Here is a 27,635-nt window from a genome sequence, read left to right on the forward strand (position 1 = left end):
ATTCTCCCTTGTCACTCACTTATGTACTCTCTCTCTCTCTCTCTCTCTCTCTCTCTCTCTCTCTCTCTCTTCTCTCTCTCTCTCTCTCTCATCTCTCATCTCATTCTCTCTCTCATTCTCCCTCTCTCTCTCTCTCTCTCTCTCTCTCTCTCTCTCCTCTCATCTCTCTCTCTCATTCTCTCTCTCATTCTCTCTCTCATTCTCATTCTCCCTCTCTCTCTCCCTCTCTCTCTCTCTCTCTCTCTCTCTCTTCTCTCTCTCTCTCTCTCTCTCTCTCTCTCTTTCTCTGCCTCTCCGTCTCTCCCTCTGTCTGCACACCCTCCTCATTCATTCCACCAATCACTCTTTCTGTCTTTGAAATCAATCCACTCCTGTTGCATAAAGGCTGTGTGGGTGGAGGGGGGTGGATGGGCGGGTGAGTAGGACTACAGAGAAGGGGGTACCATGGGGGCCCCTTCTACTGTATATGTCCCCCCTGTGAGATTCCCTGCCTCACTTTTGCTACTCACTCTGCCTGCCGGCGGCGACAGGAATAGAATCCCGGGGCGGATGTGGACGGATCCCGGGGAGCAGCGGCGAGTCTGCGATGTCATTCTGGAAGTCTGCTCTGGCAGCTCTGCTGACAGGTGGGAAAGTGATAGCCAACCAGATGGTGCCGATGTACCTGAATGGGTGACAACCTCTGTGACCCCTCCAAAAACACACACACACACACACACACACACACACACACACACACACACACACACACACACACACACACACACACACACACACACACACACACACACACACACACACACACTCATACGCACACATAATCACATGTATGCACACACACACACTCACACACACACACACACACACACACACACACACACACACACACACACACACACACACACACACACACACACACACACACACACACACACACACGCACTCATACACACACATAATCACATGTATGCACACACACACACTCCACACACACACACACACACACACACACACACACTCACACACACACACACACACTCACACACACACACACACACACACACACACACACACACACACATACACACACACACACACACACCCACACACACACACACACACTCACAGACACATAACACGCACACACAAACACACGTTCTGGACACACAGAAAAAGAGAGAAAGGTATAGAAATGTATTATATTGTGCTGAGGGGCTATGGAAATGTCAAGCATATAGGATTGCATAGCTTGAATGAGATCAAAATGTACTGCTGGTGTGCTGTTCCTTTGGCTGGCAGCGAATAGCTGAAAAGCCAGATTAACAGTACATTTCTTCACCGGGTGTCGTGTGACACACGAAGGCCTTGATCATTCATATTTCCTGGTCTTTAGTTTTACCCGTTGTTGAAAAAAAACATAATAACCCTTGTCATTTGCGTGTGTTTGGTTTCAAAGGGGCTCGGGAGGCCAGTTGAGGGGGTCTGAGACAACAGAGGGGACCTTTGGGGTGGACTCTCGTGGCACCAGTGATGTGGGAACAGATGGGGTTCTTTTCTGCACAGAGAAAGACACAGAGAGAGAGAGCTAATTACATCAGAAACTAATCCCGCTTTAAGCCAAGGATATTAGATTTCACCAAATATCAGAGTCTTTCTGCAGTTATGTGTCCTGAAATCATTCCCACGTCTCCAAGCCTTGTGCCTGTACAACATATACATTTGAAGGTCACGGTCAGGCTGTGCTTCTTACACAAACGCAAGACAAGTTAAAGGGGTGTTTGTTGCATCAGTTCCTTGACTTGGTTCCCTCTCCTTCATACTTTCACAAATTCCTACTTCCCAGTCGTTCTCTGTGACAGGCCCGTCCAAACAAAGAGCAGAGGATCCGTTCCAACGGGCCGTCGTTCGTCCAACATCCCCTCCGGTGAAGCCCTGTGTCGTGCAAAACCATGTGACGACTGGCTCCATTCTCCCCCTTCATTTTCCAAAAATACTGCTGGAACTTGGCAGCGGGTGCAAATTGTGACCGCTCGCCGCTCCAAAACACTGCTTCACCTCCCTGGAGTTTCTTTTTTCTTCCTGTGTAATGGAAACCTGTCCGTCGTTGGGAGAGCCACAGAAGCCCTGGGTTATGGTTTTGAAGCGGAGGCCCCGGGAGCAGCAGGTGTTTCCCCGGAGCAATGGGAAGACCCTTCTGCCCCCAAGAGCACTTACCTTTCTCTAACCCACGGCTGACCCGCAGGCCTTCTGAACCGTGAAGAAAAACTTTCCTTGGACCGCATCTTTAGAGCGAGAAAGAAAAGCAAGGGGGGGGGGGGGGGGGGAAAGCAACAACCTGATTTTCATCACATTTATGACAGGTCCACTTACACAGAGGCCGCAGTGTTCCAAGGACGAGAGATTAATATGGAGCAGGAGCAACATAGAATAATTATGTCTTTTGTTTCTTTAACCACGAGAGGGACCGGTATACGCCTTACTCCATCTGACCCAAGAGGCCGTTTTGTGTTAATGAAGTAAAACGGTACAGTAACAGGACACACTTTCTGTTGACCTTCTGCTAACATGCAAGCTTCTCAATTTCCCACTCACAGATAGAACAGAGAATACATTCATCCACATCAAAGTCCACCCACTACCGTGGGACTTATTCACTGGGAAAATTCCATAGCTTTGTGCGAGCATTCCTGTTCACCCCAAACCTGTAGGTATAACAAGTTATAAATAACCTACACAATAACACATCGTAAGATTTTTCTCTTTTTTATTAAAGGAAAGCATAACAAGCCGCCAACGGCGTCACGGAGAGAGCACCGGGAAGAGAGAAGCAGGGCAGTGCTTCTCCATTATCTGGTGTGTTGAGGGTTCAGCGTGTTTACTTTGCTTTTCTCTCCATATAAATTTACAGTTGGCCGCTCTTTCATGTTGGCTGAGTTATGTGGTGCTCTCTGGCAAGACTGTAGCGAGCGGGGCTTTGATGTGAGGCCATAAAAGCAGAGCAGGGAACAGCCAAGGCTACATACTATAACATAGGTTGGAGTCAACTGTGATATGGTGAGGTAGCAGCGGGTTAGTTCAACTCTCTATGCCCCCCCACTGGCACTTTGTGATCACGGGCTCCTGTGGCCTCCACAAGCTAATACTGAACCTCCTTCTAAACTCAGGCCAGCTCCATGATCCCTCCAACAGCTTGATCATAAAAATGGGAAAGGTTCATGATAAACAGAAATTCTTCAATAATAATAATGAAGCCTTTCCACCAATACGAAGGTGGAAATAAGTATATCAATGATTGTACTCTGGCCCTTCATCATCCTTTTAGCGTTCCGCTTCGGGAGAATTTGAGAGAAAAAGCCTGAGATGTCATAATCCTATATGGAGACAATTCAGCCTCTTCTGCCCTGTGAAATATCTGTTTACATGTCTGTCTTCATTTCTCTTTCTCTCTCGTGTGAGTGTGTACGAATGTGTGTGTGTGTGTGTGTGTGTGTGTGTGTGTGTGTGTGTGTGTGTGTGTGTGTGTGTGTGTGTGTGTGTGTGTGTGTGTGTGTGTGTGTGTGTGTGTGTGTATGTGTGTGTGTGTGTGTGTGTGTGTGTGTGTGTGCGTAAGTGTGTATGTGCTTGCATGTGTGTGCGTGTACATGTGTGTGTGTCTGGTAGTCCTATGCACTGTGGAATTGTGTGTACAGACTTGGTGTGGGCTGCAGAAAGAATCATGGTCTGATTGATCAGCCCCTCTACAGCTACTGTCTGTTGGTCACCACACAGAGCCTGTTTACCGCCCATAACAACCAGCCCTGAGACCCTCTGCCAGACCAAGAGCACCTCATCTCCCCCAGGTCCTCTCCATGCATCATACCCTCTCAAAATATGACCTCTCTACCAACCACAAGGATTTTCTTTTCCATTCTGCGTTCTCTGTTGCCTTCCGTTCTCAGAAATTTAGATTTCTTCAGAATTGTCACGATACAAAACATAAATCCCGCAAACTTCAATTACTTATTTTAGGGTTTGTGAAGTAAGCTGTCTCTTTTTGTTTTTTATTCTGGAGTGCAAAGCAGGTGTACCAATCTTCCCTGATCTCTTAATGCCAGCATAAAACGGAGAGAAAAAAATGCTAAATCCATGCCACATTTTTAAAGAGCGTTCCAGATCCCTTTAAAGTGTGTTTTTCCAATACTGCTGAAGTGCTTTAGCCTCAATATCCTGCTATTACTTATTTTTTATAATAGTTTTAAGTTCAATCATTGCAATTTGTATGTATTACATACATACCAATGTAGATATACCTTTCATAATTACAAGTCAATATTGTTCTTCGTTTCTTGTTATCCTCGTGATTTTTTATTAATGATTAACCCGATGTAAGGTTAAAATATAAGGTTAGTTGTCATATCGCGAGTCTTCGTCCGTGTGACGTCACGTGTAAAATCTCGCATGAGGCTCACAAGCTGTCATGGCTGCCGCGCAGAAACTTCAGAGATGTGTGGTTTCTCCAACAGGAAAACATTCTGCGTCTATTATCTTCCTGCATGGATCAGGTGTTTATACAATTACTATGCATGGTTAACAATAGTTAACAATCGGCCTCGTTTCTTATGTACCGTTTGCTCCGCGTTTTGGTCAAGCTACGGACTGTGATGTAAACATACCAGTCCTGCATACAGTGACCTGATCAGCTGACATGCGCTTAAATTACGGAGTGGATCTTCTCTGGTGAACTGGAAACGGACGCTCACGTGTTGACATACCTAGATACATTACAATAAAATCATCTTCAGAGAAATAGCAACATCATGGTCCTTCTTTGATTCATATTGCACGTTTAGCTATACCAAAACAAGTCACAAATGTGTCATTGAATAAATTTTAACACAACTAGTATAGTAAATACTAGGATAGTAAAGTCAAAGGGTCTTTCTGTACTTTGGAATTATTTTTGACGTGGCAGGCAAACAAAACGTAGGAGGCATACTATTTTACTGTAAATATGACTATTATGTGAATATATTATGGGTATATGTCTTCATCATTTAACCTAGCAATTATAAAAAAAGAAAACATTTTTATGGTCACACATAACCATAAATTTACGCTTATAATTGTGGTCCTTGTGGTCTCTGCTCGAATTTGCAGGTGACACTGGACAGGGACTGCGAGGCTGGGTTCGAGATGTTGCGGTGCCTGATCTGGCATTTGGCCACATCAGGGTTGTGTATCCCACGGCCCCCGCAAGGTAGGCTACAACCGGTACCCCACCCCCACGAGCATGAAAGCTAATTTAGTTTAAACACTTTGATGATTTTAGTGACAACGCGAAAAGTTGATAGTCATTGCAATAAAGTTACTTTCTCCGGGTTTTGAATTGGGAAGCAATTTAAGTAACTATACGGTAATACCTGTGTTTCAATAATGCTGGGAAATAATTTCAACCATCATTCATCGATACAGATTTTTCTATCGTCCCGGGATGCGGCCTGATTGGCCGGCCCTAATAATCATGTCGGTGTCGTACTGTTCTTTTCCCGTGGCGCTTGTGACCCCGCTCAGGCCGTACACGCCCATGAGGGGGGCGTTGTCCACCGTGTGGTTCGACCGCCACAAGATCTCCAGGGATTCTCCAGAGCACCTGGAGTCAGTGAACGCCGTGTGTGGCGCGCTGGGCCGAGTCATAGAGGAGGAGGTGAAGGCCGGGGTGCCCAAGCACAGGATGATAATAGGTAACCAGTGGATTTGTGTTGTCAATACAGAACGATGTGGGATAGGATTAGTTCAATTGTTTGGGTCATTGTGTAGTTAGTCAGCCGTGTATTGTTCCCTCTCCGTGTCTCTTTATTTCCTTTCCTCCCCTTTTGTTGAACTCCAATCTTGATCTCATACCCTTCTCTTGAGCTTGGTTTCATTTCATCTCTGAAATAGCATTTTCCCACTCGTGTTCCTGTCCTCCCTACTACACACACGCAGGCACACACACACACACACACACACACACACACAATCACATGCACGCACACACACACACACGCAAGCCCTATTTTGCACACACACACACACACACACACACACACACACACACACACACACACACACACACACACACACACACACACACACACACACACACACACACACACAGTCAAACATACCCTAATCCATTGTAGCCTTGGAGTTCTTGCCTCCCCTGTCTCATGATATAAAATGAAGAATGCAAGTCATCGGGTTACTGTGTGCTTTTATATGCTTCCAAATGTAAAAAAATAAAAGGTATTGCAAGGGAATTGTCAGGTTGGGAAAAAGCTTTTACCCTGAATACTTGGGTTGGCGTATAAATAACAACCAAATGGAACGTCTTGGATCAACCGCAATAAATAATTTGTCCGAACCAAGGTAGAGGTTTCCCACAAGGAACATGTGGGAGGCCATCATGTGCTTTTAATGTTAATATGAAAGTATAAATGATTGTCATACACTGAAAGGAGACCACTTAAGAGTAGTGGGTGGTTAGCCTACATGCCATGAAACATCTCAAGGCACGCTAGTAGAATAGTAGGCGGTATTGTGTTAAAGACTCGGACCAGAAAAGCCCAGAAGAGCTCAGCTCCTGAGAAAAGTGATTTGAAAAACACATGCTCAAGAGGGAGAAATATGCTGAAATACTATCATACTAAATCAGAACATATTCTCATTAACTATAAATACTCATTTGAGTCACCGCTGATACCCAGAGAAACACGGCTCCCCTTTAAGCGGGGGTCCGCTTCGCCCCGCTCATGTTGGACTGACAAGTGCCAGAACCTTCCGTGGAAAAAGTTTGGTATTTTGTATTTTATTCAAACAAACTTGCCTCGGGCTCACGTGTCCAGGTTCCTGACTGAACTCCTGAGTGCAGTCAGGAACCCCCCCCCCCCTCCCCCCCAACCCCACCCTCTCCACCCTCTCCACCCTCTCCACCCTCCCCACCCTCTCCACCCTCCCCACCCTCCCCACCCTCTCCACCCTCTCCTCTTGCGAGACACGTTGGGCCATACATGGTATACAAACGTGTCACACAAATATGTTTGGATGGCCGCCGCCAAACAACAAAGTGGATGTTGCCCAAGGACTGGAGATTTCGTGTGATGGAGCACGAGGGGACGAGAGATAAATCGGGGATGTTTTGTTTTTTGTGAACCCCTCCCTCCCCTCATTCCCTCCCGTGCCCCGGCTGACAGGGAGGATGATGGGTACGCCATGTGCACAGATGTGCACAGATGTGCCCAGCAGTGTGAGATTAAGGACAGGCTCATGAACCGGGTGGATCATCCAGGAGACCAAAAAAATAAAAAGGCTGATGAGGTGGAACCACCGAGTCCTATTCATCTTAATAGTTTTTTCAAGGGAGGGATGAGAATTTTCCGTTCCGAAAAGCCCTGACTGCCATGAGCGAGCGTTTTCGAAACGATACCCTTTGCATGGTATGAAAATGAGAATGTGTCATTTTTTTCCCCCTGGCAAACACTTTGCTGCTATGTGAATATTTTGATAACTCATTTCTGTGTGTGTGTGTGTGTGTGTGTGTGTGTGTGTGTGTGTGTGTGTGTGTGTGTGTGTGTGTGTGTGTGTGTGTGTGTGTGTGTGTGTGTGTGTGTGTGTGTGTGTGTGTGTGTGTGTTTCCTTCTCTGCTCCTGGAAGGGGGCTTTTCGATGGGTGGAGCCATGGCGCTACACCTAGCTTGTCGCTACCATCCCGAGGTGGCGGGAGTTTTTGCCCTGTCCAGCTTCCTGAACAAGGATTCTGTTGCGTATAAGGTACAGTCGCGTGTGACGATATGGCGATTTCAAAGGGTTTCGAGCTGTTAATCCGTGTAGGATAGTCTGGGGGTTAGGGTCTTTGAACCCCAATATCCGCAGCCAATCGGCTGGCTTCCCTGAGCAGGATGCTTAAGGCACCATACCAATCCCGGTTTACCTCTCATGGCTTCACTAAAACATCCCGTACCGATATCATTGGTCAAAAAATGACTTAGGTGTGCCGATTCTGCCTGAGAGCATAACAAGTACGTGCATGGAGATTCACAGTTTTTCCACAAACTCCATGCTGAGGCGATGCGTCTCTCCCCCAACCCCGCAGGCGGTGGAAGAGAGGGCGAGGGTGGGCGGCGGCCTCCCCGAGCTCCTGCAGTGTCACGGGACCAGCGACGACCTGGTCCTGCACCAATGGGGAGAGGACACGGCAGCACTGCTGAAGAAGGCTGGCATGGCCAGCACCTTCCATTCCTTCCCGGGGCTCCACCACCAGCTGTGTCAACCCGAGGTGGAGCTGCTGCGCTCCTGGGTCCTCACCAAGCTTCCCCCCCTCCAGCCTGACCCCTGACCCCCCTCTGCCATAACCCTCAACAGACCAAGAGCTTTATTGGCATGGAAAATAAACATTGACACTGCCGAAGCTGCAAACTGCCTCTCTCAAACTCGATAGCCATTCAGATACTGTCAATAAAAACAGTAGTTTTATCTTATCTTTTTATGTTCTCAGGTTAACGTTTTCTTAATGTTTGTGATCTTGATGTGCAGACATGGGGCAGCTGTGCACGCGTCACAGAGGATTGTCACACTGGAACAGGCCTGCGTGAATTCATTCATGCACGGTCTGCCCCCGTCTGTCTTGATGGACCATATCCCTGGAGTCCTAACCTGTATCAAACGCAACAGTCTGTAGCAATCGGCTACAGTTATTATGTCCCAGCTTTGGCTCCCCCTTAATCACTTTCTCGTCTTCACATGGGAACGGTTCTTGTGAGATGTGTTCAACTTGTGTCTGAACATGAGGACTGAGATCTTTGATGTTCATTGGAATATTCCTCCTACTTTTCTGCTGCGGCTAGCAGTGAAGGTGAGGGCTACACAGTGCAAAGGCGTGGAAGGAACTGAATGAATAACACTGCTATGATGTTGATTAAGGGGCCACTAACATGAGGCAGGCTGTCAAAACCATTGCCTGTGCACACTTGCACTTGAATTCCTATGTGCGCCACACATTGGCCTGCATCCTTCTCCTTTAATTAACTCTAGTGTGTGTGTTAAGAAGCCACTCCAGATAGCAGGAAAGGGAACTGAGATAGAGGAAGGAGGTCAGGGATACTCTCTCCCACTGCAAAGCCAACCGTTTTCAGCTCCATGTGTAGCTTTCATGTGGTGCACGGTGCATAATATGCACACAATTAGTATCCATATCATTCCCTACTGTATATTAATGTGGGGAAAGCAAAATCTGTTTCTGACATTGCCAACATCCCCAATAAAAACCATTAAGCAATGATTTTGCCTGTATTTCACTGAAATTTGCGAGCAAATAGGAGATTACTGCCTGTCTTCAACAAAGACATGTGAAATAAAGTCACACAGACACTATTTTCTTCTTAAACATCTGTATGATAGAGCTGAGGTTTTGCAGTGGGCATTTCACAGGGGATCCCTGCAATAAGAAAACCAGAATGACTTTGGCCTTGTCCTCTTAAGCATCCCTGGAAACATGTTGTTGCTGAAGTGTAACACAAGGACATAAACTGTATGTATTTCACTGCAAAATAAACGCTTATTACAAAATTCGCATTCCAGCATAGAAACCTGTTTTCCAGGAAACCCTGGCTCGAACACAGTTTGGTTTTATAGTGCCAACAAGGCCATTCAAACTCACATGGGGGTTAAAACAAAAAGTGGCTTTCGCAACATCCTGTTCTAAACATTGAGGAAGTATTAACCTTCAGCATCTGTTTTTATCCCCACTGTACTTACTCCACACCAACGAGACACGTTTTCTGAACTCAGCTCCTTCGCTCCCCAGGGCAGACATACGTCGTTCCCACAACAGATTCGCACAGATCCAAGAAAGATAATGGCTCCACAAATCGTTTTAACGCTTTTTTTGCTACATGTCCTCAACCTTGTTCGTAATACATTCTCTTCTTTCTTTCTCATCATCTTCTATCACTCTCTCTCTCTCTTCTCTCTTTTCTCCCCCTTCCTGGACTGGATGGAAATGCGAGTATCGGTTGCACTCTGATTAGGCAACCTCGTTGAGATCATCTCGGGAAGGTTGGGGAGGGAGTTGACGCCGCAGGGCTGGGGGAGAGTAGAAAGGTGCACCCCATGATCGGGGTGAAAACCTGGGCCTTCGTATTTTTCTTTTTCATTTCTGGGGCGGAGGGAGTGGGAAAAGAAAAGTGCGGCCAAAGCAAACAAGAAGGAAGTTCAGAGTTTCATTCTGGGCCCGATCGCTGATTACTTCCAGCTATGTGTGAAAGAATGCTACTGTTGAGGGGCCAGCACAGAGCCCCCCAGCCCCCCTCCCCCCATCCCCAAAACCTTGTCTCCTCCTGCAACCCTCCCCCTTTCTCTCCCTTAGGTCCCACAATCCCCTGCTCTTGGCCTGGCACTCTCGCCTTGCCTCTTGATCTCTAAACCTCAGTCACTCCCATAACACCCCCACACCTCTCTTCCTAATCTCTCTCTACTCCCTCTCTCCATCCCATCTCTCTCTCCCTCTTTCTCTTCTCCTGGCCGGCTGAGTAGGTTTGAGGCTCAGCGGTCGTCCAGGCGTTTTATGATTTAATAATGAGAATTGATGTAACTAATAAAGAGGACTCCTCGATGTCTACTCCTCCCTAGGTGAAGCCAGGTGAGGAAATGTCCTTGTTATTCTCTCCAGAACCCTGGGCCACTTCCCGGTACCGCCTTCTTTCACTGTTTCACTACACTTTCTCACCGCTGTCACCCATTGAAGCCTCTTTGGTTTTTGGACGCCGGTTTCTCAGGGTTTGCTGGCGACTCGCATAATGATTTGCTCTTAGTGTAAGGCTGTCATCAGAGTCAGCATGCAGCGCTGATCAGCTTAGCATTATCATATTTGGTTACGGTTGTCCCTCCCGTACCCACTCACGCCCACCCGTGTACCACCTCCCCCACACCCGGACCAAACCTCGCCCCCTGATGGTGGGACTAGGACACGCTTCACCGCCTGTGTGTCAGGGGGAAGGAATGCTAATCTGGAAGGGTTGCGGACTGTAGAGTCGAAGCGTTTTTGGCTGCCAGTTTCCACTGCGCAGTACTTTCCACGTGGAGCCCCTCCAGAGCGGCCGGGCTACAGGAGGAATTCCCGGCCGAGGGAGTCCGAAACACTGACAGACTCCAGATCAGTCATCCCCACCCCCCATTAAAAGGTCAGCGCTTGATTACCAAGCCTGGGACTCAATGCAGCCCAACTCTATCATGATTTGAAGTGATTCCCCTGTACAGTAAAAGACACATTTCTCTGGATGGATTTGAAGCCCGTTCATTTGGATCCAAGTATCTGGGGGGAGGTTATGCCCTTGCAATGGTAGGATTGTTCGTGGACATGGGGGGGCAGGGGGGGGGGGGGGGGCGGGGAGGTGTTTGCACAGGAGGCCGAATGCAATGTGCAGGGATGTTGTGCCGATGCAGACATGATTGCATCATGCATTTCACTGGGAATTGGAGGGTTGCAGGAAAGGAATACCCCTTCCCACCTCAAAATTCACTCCATAGGGTTATGATTTGTAAAGTGAACGCAATCCGCCGTCATTTTCCTGGAACTACTTGTGATGATACCTATTAAGATGGTGCATTATCCCTCGGAAAGTTTCCATCTGAGGGTAAACTGCAGCCATAAAGGGTTCAAATTGGTTGTGGCCCATCTGTTCGCTTGCACGATTCTCCCCATTCCCCTTTGACCACCCTGACCCACTCATTATTTCTTTTTTATGTACGGATGCGCTAAAACAGCACAGGGCCCAAGGGCGACAGCCGTTTGATGCTAAAACCAACGAGCAAACGCCATCTGTCATGCCACATCCAAAGCCAATGCGGTCAAGCCACTGTGTGGCCCATTCTGATGCTCAATTGAACACTAACGATAGCATGAAATGACGATCTACCGTATGCATACCACCACACGGCGGTAATATTCTGATGAGGTTGAACTGGCAACTAGAGAACCATCCCGAGCACAGAGCTCAAACCAAAGGAACAGGTAAGTATACAGATATGTCTCCTTCAAGCACAATATTTTCGGCTTGTCTTCCTCTCTCCGATTGCTTACGAGAGCAATATGTCACCCGATCTCGCTCGGAGGAGTTCCTTTCATCCGACAACACAGGTGAGTTGTTTTACCAGCATTAATAATCTCTTTAACAACCTGCCCTCCAGCTTACACACATCCTGCCCTTAACCTTCCCCCCTGTTAACCTTCAGCCATTCATCCCGCGCACGCAGGAAACGTCTGCAGAAGCTGTAGGAACATGTTCAGTGCAAGGTGGAGTGGTTTGAAGGTTAACCGCTTCGGTTTGTTCTCAGCGAGCACTTGAGGAGCAGCTGTGACCTCGCAAATAGGCAGACGCTATAGTGGAGGTTAATCCTCTATGCTGATGACAAAAGTTTTTTAATGAAATATGTGGATGGTTCTAGAATGGGCTTGGTTGGTCAGTGTCTCCATTCCTCTGTCTTTACGGCCATGTGTGTCTGTATGTTGGTCTGTTTGTTCTTTCATGACTTCCCACCAATATCGCTTTAAAGCAAGCGGAAGGTAGTATGACTGAGGAACGGCAAACTAGATGATAGAGGTATTAGGAAGACTGATGGACCACCCTGCTCTTCAAAGAGGGACATCTAATTTTTCCTGTTTTCTCTGTCATTCCATCTTAAAAGACATCCGTGGCAGCAGGGCTAAATACCGGGGCTTGATATATATTTTTTTACCTCTATAACCCAAAGGCAGCAGCACACAAACACCATCAGAAGTCATCTAAGACCTGGCTCTGCTCCAGCTTTGTGGCCCCTTTTCTCAAATTATACCCTCCTCCTATAGGTCTACGCATTCGCCTCTCCATTACTTGGGGGAACTTTTCCACGAGAGATCATTAAATCTCTGTTTTAGCATAGCTCATCAGAAATCTTGTAATTCAATTAGAGTTTGCTTTTTTCTTCTTTATTTTTTTCTTTTCTACTTTTTCCCCCTGTTGCTAACAGACTGAGTTTATGGACATAAACTCAAGATTAACAAGGCTTTAAAATCCCACTCAGTACATTATGGACAAATCTGCCGCAAATAAACATGGTAAAAGCTTTTGTTTCACAACTAACTCTACAACTGGCAGTGGCGTTTGGCAAATTGAATGCCGGTTTTGTGACACTGCTGAATTGTTTGAATTGCTTTTAATATAAGTTGGCTACATAAATGTAGGACCCAACCATGGCATTCTGGAAAAATATGTCACCAGCTTATATTGTTTGGAACAGGACATGCATTGTTATCTTCGTCTGGCTTTATTAAGTCTTTTGCTTGTTTCTGCAGTTAGCACATTCATGTATTATGTGTCCGGAGCATAATTATCCCCATTGAATATTAGAATCAAATGTGAATGAAATGTGAAATGTGATTTAATTCCAAATTCATTTCCTGCCACGCTTGTGTTATGTATGTCAAAACTGGGTACACTTTTTATTATTAGTATAATATTTAAACACTACATATTACACACGTTGGTGATGTCATGCCATTTCTTATTTCTCTCTATATTGAACCGGCAGAGGAAACACTTTTTTCTCCTCTCAGGAAGAACGAAAGAGGCATCAATGAATGCTGTAAAAGAAGAAAAATGCTGGTTCTTTTCTGCACCTCTATGGCCATACTGTATTATGATGATGATGTCATTGCCGGTTGCAGCCAAAATGCCAGCGTTTAGTCATCCAGGTATTTTCAGATGTGGTGATTTCATTACTGCCCCATGAATCACTCTGCCTTTGACCTCATATCGACAGAGAGAGAAAATGAAGTGCCCATGGATGTGATGTGACAACAGCGATCGAGTTTGTGCGTGTGTCCTTGCGTCTTTATTTATTTGAGTGTGTGCGTGTACACTCTGTCCTTTGTGGGTGTTGCATGTGAGCCACAATGAGAGCACATAGATAGAGAGAGGGAGAAAGAGAGTGAGAAGAGATAAATAGAGAGCGAGAGAGAGAATATAGTCTGTACTGGCCTGTGATCCACACCAGCGCCGCTGATAGGTTTTCCTGTGATTGGAAAAGCAGCTGCTGGCTCCACTGAAGGATGGAGGCCATGTTGACTCATGGGCCTGTGGGTGCTGCCATGTTTTCCTTCTCTGTTATGGGGGGAAGGGGAGGGAGGTAGGGGAGAGGGCTGGGTTTGGCAGCCGAAGCCCTTAGGGTGACAGAAACTCACTCCGTTTGCTCGGGTCCATCCAGTACCATATATTGAACGAAGGGGGGGGAGGGGGTTTGCGGGATCGTCCCTGCCAGAGAAAACCCAGTCGAGGCGGAGAGAGCGAAGCGGAGAGCAGGATAAACACTGAAGCGCTTCCAATCACAATATGCCCCTCCCTGCCCCTGCTTATTTTTAAGAGGGATCATATTTAAATTTTGTCCTATTAACATTTCAAAGCGTGATCAAATCAAGAAATACGACACGGCTCCTTCCCCCTCCTTCATTCCCGTGCGGAAAAGGGAAAAAGTTGATCCTCATCTGAAGAGTGAGAGTGCAGAACCTGAACGCTTCAGGAAATCAAATTTTGTGTCATTTTCTTTGGTTCGCTCGTCCATTACAAGTGATTCAATTTAGGCGTTTTCAGAGGGGGCTTTGACATTACGGAGAGACCCTGCGAGTCCTCTCTGAAGATTATACCACTGCCCTCGGAGTCCGCCCCGTCTTCTTAAAAAGTGGGCCCCGATCCAACACATATATTATTCTAACTCTCTTACTGCCCGGAGACACTGCCTCCTGTGTGCTCTGAGGGTCCGCCGAGGCTCTCTCACCGTCCACACTGCATTAGTTTTGCGGGCCCCGGCTATCTGTTCTGCAGCACCTCGGGGCCCCAGCTTATTTGCTCCCTTCCTCAACCCTCGTCTTCAATGGGCTGGCGCTGTGCTACGGCTGCGGCTACGGTTTCAGCTACCCCTTATCAACCCCCCCCCCCAACCCCCCCCCCCCCCCCCCCCCCCCCCCCCCCCCACACACACACACACACACACACACACACACACACACGCACACCCGGCTGTTTTACAATCACACACATTGATAGTTTCTGGTGATTTTATGACCAGACTCCTTCATTCTTGACAGCGGAAGAAGATGTTTGCCCCTGACCTTTAGAACTCACAATAACAAACCGTCTCTCGGTAGCAGGGTGTGTGGATTCAGTCCGAGTTATGGCGGAAGACGCTGGCCTCGTGGAGACGTTGCACAGAGTTCTCATGGTTGTCCGTCCGGCCCCCGGTGACACGCACAACACTTTGTTTCAGACAGACTGTTCTTGTATTTGTCACAGGCTTTCCGAATGGCCGTCTCTTGGCAGATCCACACGCACCGCTGTGTGTGACTTCGGGTGCCAGGATTGGTGGAGGCGTTTGCTGGGCGTGTTATTTATGAGCTCAGTAATTGTTTTACCAGAGGAACTGTTCATTTTATATCTATATTTTTTTTCATGGTTTTTATTTTATTTATAGTCTCATAGTAAAAACCATAGCTCTTATGTAATGCATTCTTCTCAGGGCGCGCTGCCTCTGTCCGTTTGATCTGTTGAACTGAAAAGGCTTTTTTTGATGCCTTTCATATGGTAAAAGATTATTGTCTGAATACCCTTTGATATAGTGTGTGTGTGACCGATGTCTTCTTTCCTGCCTACGCTTGTGTATGTACTGAAGTCAGGGTGAGTGTGTGTGTGTGTGTGTGTGTGTGTGTGTGTGTGTGTGTGTGTGTGTGTGTGCGTGAGTTTGTGTGTACGTGTGTGCGTGTGTACGTGTGTGGGTGTGTGTATTTCTTTTAAATAATAGCATATGTACTGGACAAAATAAATAAAGGAAATAAACTTTAAATTGCTATTGGATTACAGTAGTAAGGACATTTTGATCACCCTGCATGGAGTGCATCAAACCATGAATACCACCCATAAATAAAAATACATCATCTGACCAGTAACCGTTCTCAGTGTGGTCTGAAAGAGATTTGCCATTCCCAGGGATACACGTCACGAAGCCTCAACCCGTAATGCGGGGTGCATCCATCCATAAAGAATCGGCTCCTACTCACTCAACAAACAATAGTATATTTATCTTCGTCTCCACAGCCTCTGCAGGGAAGCGCTCCGTCGCTTGAAGGGTCGTCTGAAACACAGTGTTTGCCCTGAGGCCTAGACGTATAATTTCATTGCGCCGCTGAAATCTCAAAGAACGTATGTTGAAGAGAGTGATGTCGTCAGCAATCCACGACCCCCCCCCCCCCCCCCCCACCACAATCCCCAAAGACTGTGTGTGAGTATGTGTGTTGGGTTGTGCTTTTTGGTTTGTATTGCTGTCTTTGGCTATAAGTATGTTTCTATGTGTGTGTGTGTGTGTGTGTGTGTGTGTGTGTGTGTGAATTTGTGTGTCTCGGTGTGTCTTGATGGCTGTGCCTTTTTCAAGTACGTTTCTTGTGTTGTGTGTGGGTGTATGTGTCTTTATGTGTGTGTGTGTGTGTGTGTGTTTGTGTGTGATTAAGTGTTTGTGTGAACCAAAGTATGCAGTGTGTGTGTGTGTGTGTGTGTGTTTGTGTGTGTGTGTGCCTGAGCGTATGTATGTGGGTGTGTGTGTGTGTGTGTGTGTGTGTGTGTGTGTGGTTAGCAGGGAGCGGTTTACAGTCGTATATGTGCGAGATATGCCACACATCCCTGGCTCAGTGGTTCCGACATAGTTGCGCCGCCATCTCCGTCACGACGGTAAGTCATCGGGGCAGACAGTGTGTCTGATCCCGGTCTGTGGAAGACCCCAGGAACTAACCACCAGGACAGTCATACGTCTCTCTCTCTCGCTCAATGTTGACAATTGGAGATGCAAAAATACATATGTAAAAAAACAAAAAGGAAGAAAAGTTGGGTTTGTGTGGGACCTGCTCGCCACTGACGTAAGTGGTGTGTGATGAAGACGTTGGTCTGCCCGAGTATTATTTTCCCCAGCGTCTGGTCGCAGCGGGGCTAACTCACCACTGTGCGGGTGGAGGGGTGAGTGCAGCACACCCGCAGATAGTTGGAGAGTGAAGGAGAGGGGAAAAAAGAACGGTATAGACCCAGACAGACGGACAGACAGAGGGACATTGTGTTTCCACGGTATTCAACGTCCTCCCCTTAATTACCTCTTGTCTGAAAAACCAAACCATGAGCGCCGTTTCATGTTGTGACTTCAGATTTGATTATCTGATAGACACGCAAACACACCCACACACACGCACACAGGCACGCACGCACACACACACACACACACACGCACACACACACACACACACACACACACACACATGTGTGTGTGTGTGTGAAAGAGAGACAGAGAGACAGAGAGACAGAGAGAGAAAGAGGGGAAATGGATACTAGGAGATGCCCAGTCAGTTGATTGTATTCTGATTGACGACTGAAATAGAAGGCTAAGAAATCAAGGGTTTAGGTCCAGAATAATTCCCCCTTCCCTCCGTCCCTCTCTTTATTGGAGTCTGCCCCTCGGCCACCGTGGCCAGCAGAGTTGGTAATGTACGACAGGAAGCCAAGACATAATTTCCAGACAGACAGAAAAAGGGAGAATTATACAAAAGCCTGACTTTTACGCGAGCTGACTAAAAACATCACGCCTTTCTTGTGGGTCAGAACAACAGCAGAGTTTTGAGTCAGAGACAATGCGCTCTTTGACATTCATGACTCCCGACACAAACACAAACACGGCTACCTATACATAGTACAGTCTCTTCCATCCCTGCATCATAATTACAGTTCGGCGAAACGAGAATATATGAAACACGTTTCTTTGACCTAATCTAAAATATAATGTGACTGTTGTTGGGAAACGGCTCAAGCTAAGTTAATTCACCCCTCCCTTGTTTGTGTGGTCCTCTGGTTGGAGTGGGGCATGTTTACATACATGGCTGTGTCCATTTTTAGCTTTGTGTGACAACTCTCCCACTCACTCAAGCCATGAGCCAAAGCTCTGGGTGTCTGACGTCAGCATGGTGTAGGGGCCTCCTAGGTTCTCGTGTGTGTGTGTGTGTGTGTGTGTGTGTGTGTGTGTGTGTGTGTGTGTGTGTGTGTGTGTGTGTGTGTGTGTGTGTGTGTGTGTGTGTGTGTGTGTGTGTGTGTGTGTGTGTGTGTGTGTACGCGTGTGTGTGTGTGTGGGATTGGAGACAGGGTTTTCTTGCTGGCACCATGTTACTCAGTGGCAGCTCATTGTGGCCAGGCCACCGCCAAGTTCATACAGAGGGTAATGAAAATGAAAACTGAAATTAGAGAAAGTTTTGACCCCCAAAGTCAGACATTTCCTATCATATGCAGAGCTGGATTAAATGAATGGACTACACTAGGCAGACTGTATTTTTTGGGCCCCCCTCCATCGATAACCTAACCTAACCCTAACCCTAATCCTGAAACTTACCAAAGTTACTAATAAAAGTTAATTCACATTTTACATAGCGCGTGGTCTTTGGTTACGAGTTGGTTATTTGTACGCCAAAATAAGTCATGTGTTGTATATTAAATAGTCTATCAGACTATTTTTTGATTTTTATTATTTATACGTTATGATTCATATGAAATGGAATATGCCTGCTTGTGTGTGTGTTTGAGTTTTGTAGCTTAAATTGTATACTTTAGTTGTCAGCCAAGTGGTTTAGTTTAGAGAATAGTGGCAGAGATCCCTCGGAATTGCTGCCCTGCGCAAGGTTTCAACCCCACCTTCAACCCCACCTTCAACTATCCTTCAACCCCACCTTCAACCACTCCCTCAACCACGCCTTCAACCCCACCTTCAACCACGCCTTCAACCCCCCCTTCAACCCCACCTTAAATCACACTTTAAACCACGCCTCCAATAACACTTTAAACCACGCCTTCAATCACAAACCACGCCTTCAATAACACTTTAAACCGAGCCTTCAATCACACTTTAAACCATGCCTTCAATCACACTTTAAACCGAGCCTTCAATCACACTTTAAACCACGCCTTCAATCACACTTTAAACCACGCCTTCAATCAGGCCTTAAACCACGCCTTCAGCCATGCTGTCAACCGCGCTTCAACCACGCCTTTAATCACACTTTCAACCCCATTTCAAACCACACTATTTAACCACGCTTCCAAAAAGCCCTTCCATTAAGTACCCTAACCAACTCCAGGTTCCCTAGGCCTAGGGGTTTTGGATATTGGACTCTACTAGCTATAGCACGGGTTATGAAGAAAGTGACAAGGGTGATCATGGTGATGGTTTTGTTTGATGTTGGAGATTAATTGTATTTACATATCCATGTTGTATTTATACTGGTGACATGCTGATGTTGTGATTGATCAAAATGCAGCACTTTATTCTCGTAAGCCCTTTTACACTTTATTCTTGGATACAATTATTTGAGTGGAAAAGACAACTAGGGACCAGAACCGCGTTCCCTATGACTACACAACAATCTGTTTGATGTTCTCTATAGGCTTGTTGTATATTTTACTCCTGTATCTATGTCTGCATTGTTTCTTTGTCTTGCAACAAAACTAATTGTCCTGCTCTGGGGACAAATAAAGTTGAAGCTGAAAGTTGAAGTTAATCCAGCGTCTTAGAACACAGGGTAATTTAACTCAATTACATTTCCCCCAAATACCCCATTAAAAAACAATCCCTACGTCATCAGCACTGAGGACAGCATGATTTAAGTGAAACTTCAGCCACTACTTCGTCCCTCATTCTGTGATGTGTCAAGGGATGGACCACCCTGGCCTCCGGCGTTCCCACCTCACGAGCCTGGCAGCCTATTTATTTGTGTGATACGTACGTGTGTGTATGTATAAATATATGTATTGCGTGTGTGTGTGTGTGTGTGTGTGTGCCTAGTAATGTGTCCCAGGCGGGCTCGTGGTCGGGACGGGGTGCACCACCCAGGGGGGAGGGAGATGGGTCGGCAGTGCGCTCACGATGGCTGGATGAGACGAGCCAGAGAAGGGTGGCAGCCGGGCGGGAGGGCGTGGGATGATGAGGCTCCCCATTTAAAGAAAATCTATAAAAAATGACTCACCCACCTCCCTCCAGGCATAAGGGGTGAATCATTCCAGATTAGGGGGGCCCCCGGCAGTTACGCCCCCCCCCCCCCCACACACATTGATGATATTTTCAGGGAAGCCCTCTTTTTTTATTTTCCTGTAACTATTTAATTTAAAAAAAGAATATCGTGTGATTGCGTCACAAAGTAATTGTCAGCGGGTGTAATGAAACCCACCCATTAAGTTAAAAAAAGAATGTACTATTTTACGTTGTTCTGTAGTCTCTATGTTGCCAATATAAGTTTACGCTTATACATTTATAAATCTATTGGCGCTGCATACCTTAAAGCTAAAAAACTGAAGCGCTTCAGTCTTTTTATCTGTGTGTTGCTGACAGGAGTGCATGGTGGGTGTTAGGAGGCAGCGGGAAGGCTATTGAGAGCGGAGACACGTTGAAGTGATAATGTGTTCCATCAACATAAGACCCACACCACGCAGCAGGCCAGTGGATGAAATCCCTAACCGGTAGCCTACTTTTTGTTGTTTATTCGTATGAAACTTAAAAAATTAAATTGTGCATGAATGTGTGTATGAATGACAATAAAAGGGCTTTTGAGTGGCCAGAGGTCTGAAAACGTTATATAAATGCAATACATTTTCCCTTTAAGTATGTCTCAGTATACTCATTCACTATGTTAAGCATAAAATATATAAATGCTTAACATAGCTGTTCCCTAGTATCTTAAGCATTACTGTTCTTCGGTGCCCTGGTAGTTGGCCTCACTGACAAAGGAAAAGTAATGTTTGCGCCGTTTGTCTGTTTTGCTTTACCCTTGATGCTCGCAACGGTGCTGGATTTATTAGTCATTTGGCGTTTTATGGGCTTTTGACCCCCGGGAAAAGATTTTGGATCATAGAGAACGTTTGTAGTTTTTTTTTTTCACTTTAATTTGAAACGCTTGATCTTCAGGGCATGTGAAGAGGCAATCAGTGGAGCCTGCCTTTATAGTGGAAACACGCATGGTTTATGCTTTCTATCTCACACCTTTGAAACCTGTTCAACCGTTCAGCGCTAACTATCCAACTGGGCCGCTGAGGAACTGTTCACCTCGGCCATGTTTCAATGCGTGAAGCAAGAGGAGCCAAAGACAACGCAACCGGCCTAACTTTTGGTTAATTGATAACTTTTTATCATTACGTGGAAAGCCTCATTATAATAAGAAAACATTCTTTAAACATCAGAATAGTCAATGAAAAGACAGAAAATATTCAAACTCATTTAGGCCTTTGTCAGCTATACATAAACCCACAGGGTTACTCACGCTCAAATTGCACCTCAACAGTCCTAATCAGTGAACGCTTTCCAAGATAAGCAGCCAGGGGCCTAGGCATGCATTCTAAAACACTTCAAAAAAGCAAGTTTGAACCAACCAGCGGCATTACTTTCTCTACGCAGACAGCGTGGGTGGGTTTGGTGGAGATAATGTATGCCCATACCTAAGTGACTGGCCCGCTTCTGCCATTCCTCACCCCATCTGGGTGAATGTTTCCACTTCACCAGTGAGTTTCCCAAGGCACTGAGTGTCTGAGACAGTGGAGGGTATGTGCAATGTCAGAGGGTTAAACTCAAAACGAAAAATAAAAGTCTGCATTTGTTCCTCTTTAGTGGATTCTGAGACACCAGCCTGTCTGGGGTCTCCGCACTTCCTGTTGGACTTCACTTCCGGTTGGACTTCACTTCCTGTTGGACGTTTAATGTAGGTGAGGCGGGCGTCGGGTTTCTTGCCCACTGCTGACGAAGAGGGGGGGTAGGGGGAGACTGTCTGGGCCTTGGAAAGGGATCGGGGTGGGGGGGGTTGTATTTGAACAGTGTCTGAATTCTGGTTTACCATTTGGTGAAAATAATGAGCTTGTGTGTTTGGATGGATGGATGGGGGGCTCTGTGTACACGTGGCTGCTAGGCTTCCATAACGTCATCTTGTATGTGATCCATGTGAAAACAAAGTGCAGTAACGGTGGCCGGTATTTGATTTGGGCTTTTAATGAATTGATACAATTAATTCATAAAAACGGCAACCATATCACACCTCTGATCAATAGACTAGGCCGGGAATCTGGGACAGATATACTATACCCTGTGACTTTGAAGGCCTGTCTCCAAGCTTGAGATGAGCACAATGTAGGTTAAATCAACAGGAACTTCCATCCCTTGCATGCCTCCACGTTTCACCAGCCATATGGTGCCACCTACTGGAAATAAATCCATCAAGAGAACCACCAGTGCTCTGTGTGGTCGGGGGAGCGGGGTGTGCAAAAGTGCATCTGCTTGTTTTGAACTGGAAAATGGATGGTAGGAGGATCAGAAACACTAAACACTATTCAGAGTGTCATCTATAAACAATTTAGCTCGCTCTCACATTTAGTCTCCAAACATACTTGTTATTAGGTTCAATTTACAAAGGATTCATTATGCCCTTCTTTTCTCTTTCACATTGGCAATTGTACAAAAGGTACATAACACTTTGGAGGCTTTCAACCGTTGGTAATCCTAATCACTCCCACAAGCACATTTATTTGAGCTATTACATCATTATTTGTATGGGCCAAAGCCATTTGTATTGCTAAGCCATTTAGATCTCATCATTTTCAAGTAACTAACAAATGAAGGGTCTATGCTGCCCACTAGTGGATGTATTTGAAATAGAGAAATAGTTAATTAAGATCCATGATATGGAGACAATGGATGGTATTTCTGCACTCCACTAAGTGCATGTGAAAGAAAAAAGAAGACACGAAGACATGAATCTATTTTCAAGAATATTTATATATCTTTACATTATTCTTTAAATATCTTATTTAAAAAAGCCCCAATCTGCACATTAATTATAAATGACTGGAAGCTGGACCCCCCCTCTCACCACGAGCCCCGACCTATCCCCAAAAAGAAAACAAAAATGGAATCAAGCCTCTCACCCATACGAGTACAAGTCGTTCACAAAGGAGGAGGAGGACAAGTCATGAGATGAGACCCACGGAACAGTGGGAGGCGGTGACGTCACAGGCTTCTGAGAGCGACTTGAACAGTCATCGTTAGGCTTTGAGATGTTTTGCGGTGGGGGAGCAGCAGATGTCAAATTAAAAAACGAGTGCCCTGGTGGTTATGGTTCACCCCCCGCCCCAACCCCACTGTGAGGTAGGGAGAGGACGATGCACAGCCCAATCTCCCATGGCTGTGCGGCCCCAGCGGAGGGTTCAGTGATTTACGACGACGGCCCCCCCCCCCCCCCCCCCGAGGCTTGCCCGCTCTCTAGTGCTCAGAGGGATTCACATGAAGCCAGGGAAGAGCGACTGAAGCAGCAGAATCACCGCCACCACCATCACGGCACAGAAGCCCAGCACCAGCCATATGGGGAAGGATCCTACCACGACACGGGGAGCGAAGGAAGAAAGAGGGGAGAGTCAAGGGGAAGTTCTTGTAGGAGCCGTAAGCATGTTTCTTTTTGGATTGACATTGGTCAGTGCTTACTTCTGTTGCGAACGGTGTGCAGCTGACACCTGCTGTCGACGGCTACGCTCAACATGGCCGCTTCGTGGTTGCTGCCTTTGAGGGCGTTCCCCTTCAACGAGTTGGGCAGGAATGCTACGTCCGTCACAACGATGCCGTGGGACTCCTCTACGTAGTACAGCTTCTACACAGGGAGAGAAGGACAGCAGCATGAAGTCCAAAAGTCTACTCGCGTTCTGAAAGCGAAGGGTGCCGACAGTCAATTTTTGCTTCTTACCCGTAGGGAGAACGCAATGTAGATCGCTACAGATCCCGTCACAGTTCCCAGGCCGATGAAGGTTCCAGAGTCACTTTGAAACGAGCAGACAGCGGAAAATTTCATCCAACGATCATTTTGTCCAACAGCACTCAACTTCTATGACCACATATAAAGACAACCACATTATTCTAATGAAAGCACATGGGCGTCCCTCACCTGACAGCCATGCTGGAGATGACCTCAGTGCCACAGACTGCCGTCAGCATGGGCAGGAAGCTCTTGCCGTCCCACTTTGTGAGATAGCAAGGGGGAGGCTTCCGGTCTCGTTTGTGGGGGATCTGAACCGTATACAGCCGTAGGGCAGTGGGTTGGTCCTCTACCCTGCCAAACCTGAAGGGGAGAAGATAAAAATCAGAAAAGGAAAAACCGAATGAATGGAATCAATTAAGAATACCCTGTTTATTCAACTAAGTGGATTAGGGGTGTGCCACTCGATATTACATCATGTGTCGTTACCTGCAAGCCATGTAGCGATACGCCTTGTCGGCCACCTGAGGCATGGTGTCTTGCCACCGGAGACCCATGGCCAGCTGATTTCCGCTCCACACGCTGCACACAAAGTCCCTGCCCACACTGACGAGGTGCTGATGAGCAACACAACACACACACAGTTTAGTCTATTGTAAGAATCATGCATATTCTGTAGTGTTTTCCAGAGGGACGGGCAACGTTTAAACGTGTGTCACCTCATTCCCGGGACTCAAGTCCAAGTCTTCAATTTCTCCTTCATGTGCTTTGAAGTCAAACTTCTTCTTCAAGGAGGGGTACTTGGAAGAGGAGAGGGAGAGCAGGGGTCAAATGATCAGGGCTGGTTCAAAACAGCAGAGGCGTGGTCCCATCACACACCGCTCGGCGAAGCCTACCTCCCAAACCCGGATGTGGCCGTCCGTGCCGCCCGTCATGAGCAGGCTCAGGTCCGAGCTGAACCTCACCACCTTCTGCAGCGGGTCCACAGGGTTGAGGTCCGACTGCACTTCCCCGACGGTTTCCACGGATACCTGCGTGGTCTCGTCCGTAGTGTCGGAGGCGCCTATGCCCCCTGCCTCTTCTGCTCCGTCTTTAGCCGCCTGGTCGCCTTTCCCCGTTCGTCGCCGGGCCTTCCCCTGCTGCCCGCCAGAGGCCGCTGATGAACACAGACTCCGCTCTGTTATTTGAACTTTATTTTACAAGCAGAGCCTTTTGAGATAGAAAAAATATATTTATCAAAACGGGTTTTGCTCAAGATAAAACAGCATAACAAACGAAGTGTGCACAAACAACAAATAAGGTATTACAGAGGGTCTTTAAGAACATTAAGGAGCAGATGGGTGTTTAGGCGTCTTGCACTACACTCTTGTTTGCTTAATACCATGGTGACAGCTTCTTTTAACACATATTTTTTTATTTAGCTTACGAGCTGTGTTCATCTTTGTCACAAACCATCCCTACCTTCGCTGGAAGACGCTTTTCGTCCCTCATTTGACTGGCGTTGTTTAAATCGCATCATGCTACAATTGCCGTCCTGCCCTGCGGCGATAACTCCATCGGCGATCGCCAGGTTCATTGTTGCGCGGGTTTCCGTGTCATGAGCATGCAGCAGAGTGGCACTGTACTGGTGCTCTCCCACCAACTCCAGGCCAAGAAAATGCTACAACATAGAGCACAAAGTAAAGATCTTCTGACAAAGCAGACATTGTACAATATTTGACTATAGAAGTGTGCCATATAGAATACATCCCTACTGTATGTATGAAGCACATATACTTATGTGTGTAAATAGATAAGTATGTCAAGATTGTGTTCTTTGTAAAAATGACTTGAGAAAGAGATGTTATTTGCTTTTGCTCCTCCTTTAATGTCATATGGACACAGAACACATATTTGCTTACCACTGCATTTTTAATCCCAGTTTTGGATGCCCCACCTCCACCTGCAGTGATCACCAGGCCCGATTTGGGGTCCACCTTGACGGTGTAGAGGGGGAATGGGGCTCTGTACAAATCTGGCACCTTCCGTCTCCCCATATTGGTGAAGTTGGTAATGGAGAGCTCTTCATAAAACGTGAGCACCAACCTAAACCTGTGGAAAACAGGATGTGATAGACCATTAATTCCACAATCACATGATAGAAACTAAAAATTGTCTAAAAACACTGAACTCACGTCACAACTACTGCATGCATATCCTCATTATAGGTTCCTTCCTGGTTAAACTGTACCTTGTGCCTTGCGTGGCTTTAACCTTTGTGTTACTAGAGCACTTTATTATTTATTCAACATGTATTACTAAATCTCTCTTTATTATATTACTTAACAATTGTGTTACTAACGACCTCTTGGATTATATTATTTGGTGTACTGCTATACTATTATTTAATATAGCAGGCTTGAATGTATTCCGTTGTAATGTTTAAAGACACAAGGCTTAAAATGGTGTGTACATTGTAGCATTAGAACATGGCACTATGGATGTATACAAATGTTCTGTGTCGATTGTCGACTGATTGCTGATGTTAATGCTGAAATAATTGTTAACGCAACCCAAGCCAGCTACAATCGCTAAGAGCCACCTAATTGCTAGGAACCAGATGTTAGCTAGGATATAAATACAAACTAGGAGCTACCTTCTACCTAAGACTACATACTGGCTAGGAGCTACCTGCTAACGCGGAGCTACCTGCTAGCTTGGAGCTTCTGCTTGCCGACTAGATCAACATGCGACATGATTCAGTACCTGTGCAATATCTCGGACTTTTTTTCTGCTCTTACTTCCTCAGCTCAGTAGTATAAAGGTGATAATTCCATTGCAAAGTGCGAAACGAAAGAATAAACAAAGAGACAAGCTGACAGCTAGCTGCTGAATCCTCTGGAAGACAAGAAGACACCTCCTACCTACACGTCAGCAGCGTGGGTGACGTAATCGCGTCACAGTCAAAATAGCAACGTCAGAGTAACTTCAGAGACATGCCTCGGGCCAGAGTCGTGGGGCCAGTAGCCTACAATAGGGTAACATATCATGTTCTTCATTTATATTTATTATATACAAATGGAGAGCTGTTATGCAACATCAACATAAAGTTGTGCAGTAATGTTAAACTGTCGGTCTTGCTAACAGCAAGGAACAAACTATTTACCTAACGGAACTGTTAACTGGTCTAAACTGGAAGTAAAAACTAATTACAAACGTTATTTGGATTCGACACACAGCCAGATACAGAATAGACAAATTGTTGAAGGTTCATTAAATACATTTATTTGGAGAGATTATGTCAACGAATTATGTTCTATTGGCCACCGCCGGTCTTGATATTGATTCGAGATTCAATGAAGAGCTGCACTCTTCATTGAGAGAAGGCCCGATAGCCACTGTGGGACGGGCTGTGCTCAGTAAGTACAACAGATACAGGATAACATACTACAGAGAGCGAGTGCAGGTCTTCTTAATTTTAACATTACATTTGCTTTAAATGACAAATGCCTATGAAGGAGACACCGACATAGATTCATCCTTGGAAAAGCATGGTTTTCTTCATGTCATTTCTAGGGTTGTGCGGTTGTGTCCATTGTCATGGCAACAGTGTTTACCCTTATCTTTGTGATGTTTACACATAATCCTATTATAATCCGAACACCTGATTTTGGTGAGTTAAGCACGGTTGGTATACTGAATATTATGCTATTATCATATGCAATGTGAAGACAAGAAAGAGTTGAGGGGTTTCAAGGGCACGAGAGAGAGAGAGAGAGAGAGAGAGAGAGAGAGAGAGAGAGAGCCAAACGACAGCC

General features: G+C 46.2%; 2 protein-coding genes across 2 annotated transcripts; one reads left to right on the top strand and one right to left on the bottom strand.

Moving 5' to 3' along the window:
* The first annotated feature begins 4,418 nt into the window (after positions 1 to 4,418).
* Positions 4,419 to 9,581, top strand: lyplal1 (lysophospholipase like 1). The gene is made up of 5 exons (XM_060065190.1): positions 4,419 to 4,541; positions 5,137 to 5,236; positions 5,551 to 5,720; positions 7,672 to 7,787; positions 8,110 to 9,581. The coding sequence occupies exons 1-5, from the start codon at positions 4,457 to 4,459 to the stop codon at positions 8,350 to 8,352; spliced, it is 714 nt and encodes a 237-aa protein (XP_059921173.1). The 5' UTR covers positions 4,419 to 4,456; the 3' UTR covers positions 8,353 to 9,581.
* A 13,270-nt stretch (positions 9,582 to 22,851) lies between these two features.
* Positions 22,852 to 26,753, bottom strand: preb (prolactin regulatory element binding). Its single transcript, XM_060065193.1, has 10 exons — positions 26,584 to 26,753; positions 25,740 to 25,929; positions 25,300 to 25,498; positions 24,735 to 24,994; positions 24,558 to 24,638; positions 24,328 to 24,455; positions 24,028 to 24,201; positions 23,830 to 23,902; positions 23,574 to 23,736; positions 22,852 to 23,466 (listed from the first exon to the last, which is right to left on the bottom strand). Exons 2-10 carry the CDS (start codon positions 25,872 to 25,874, stop codon positions 23,372 to 23,374), a joined length of 1,308 nt encoding a protein of 435 aa, XP_059921176.1. The 5' UTR covers positions 25,875 to 25,929; positions 26,584 to 26,753; the 3' UTR covers positions 22,852 to 23,371.
* Positions 26,754 to 27,635: the final 882 nt, after the last annotated feature.

This window comes from Gadus macrocephalus, chromosome 11 (genome assembly GCF_031168955.1).
Source record: "Gadus macrocephalus chromosome 11, ASM3116895v1".
In the NCBI taxonomy this organism is placed as follows: Eukaryota; Metazoa; Chordata; class Actinopteri; order Gadiformes; family Gadidae; genus Gadus; species Gadus macrocephalus.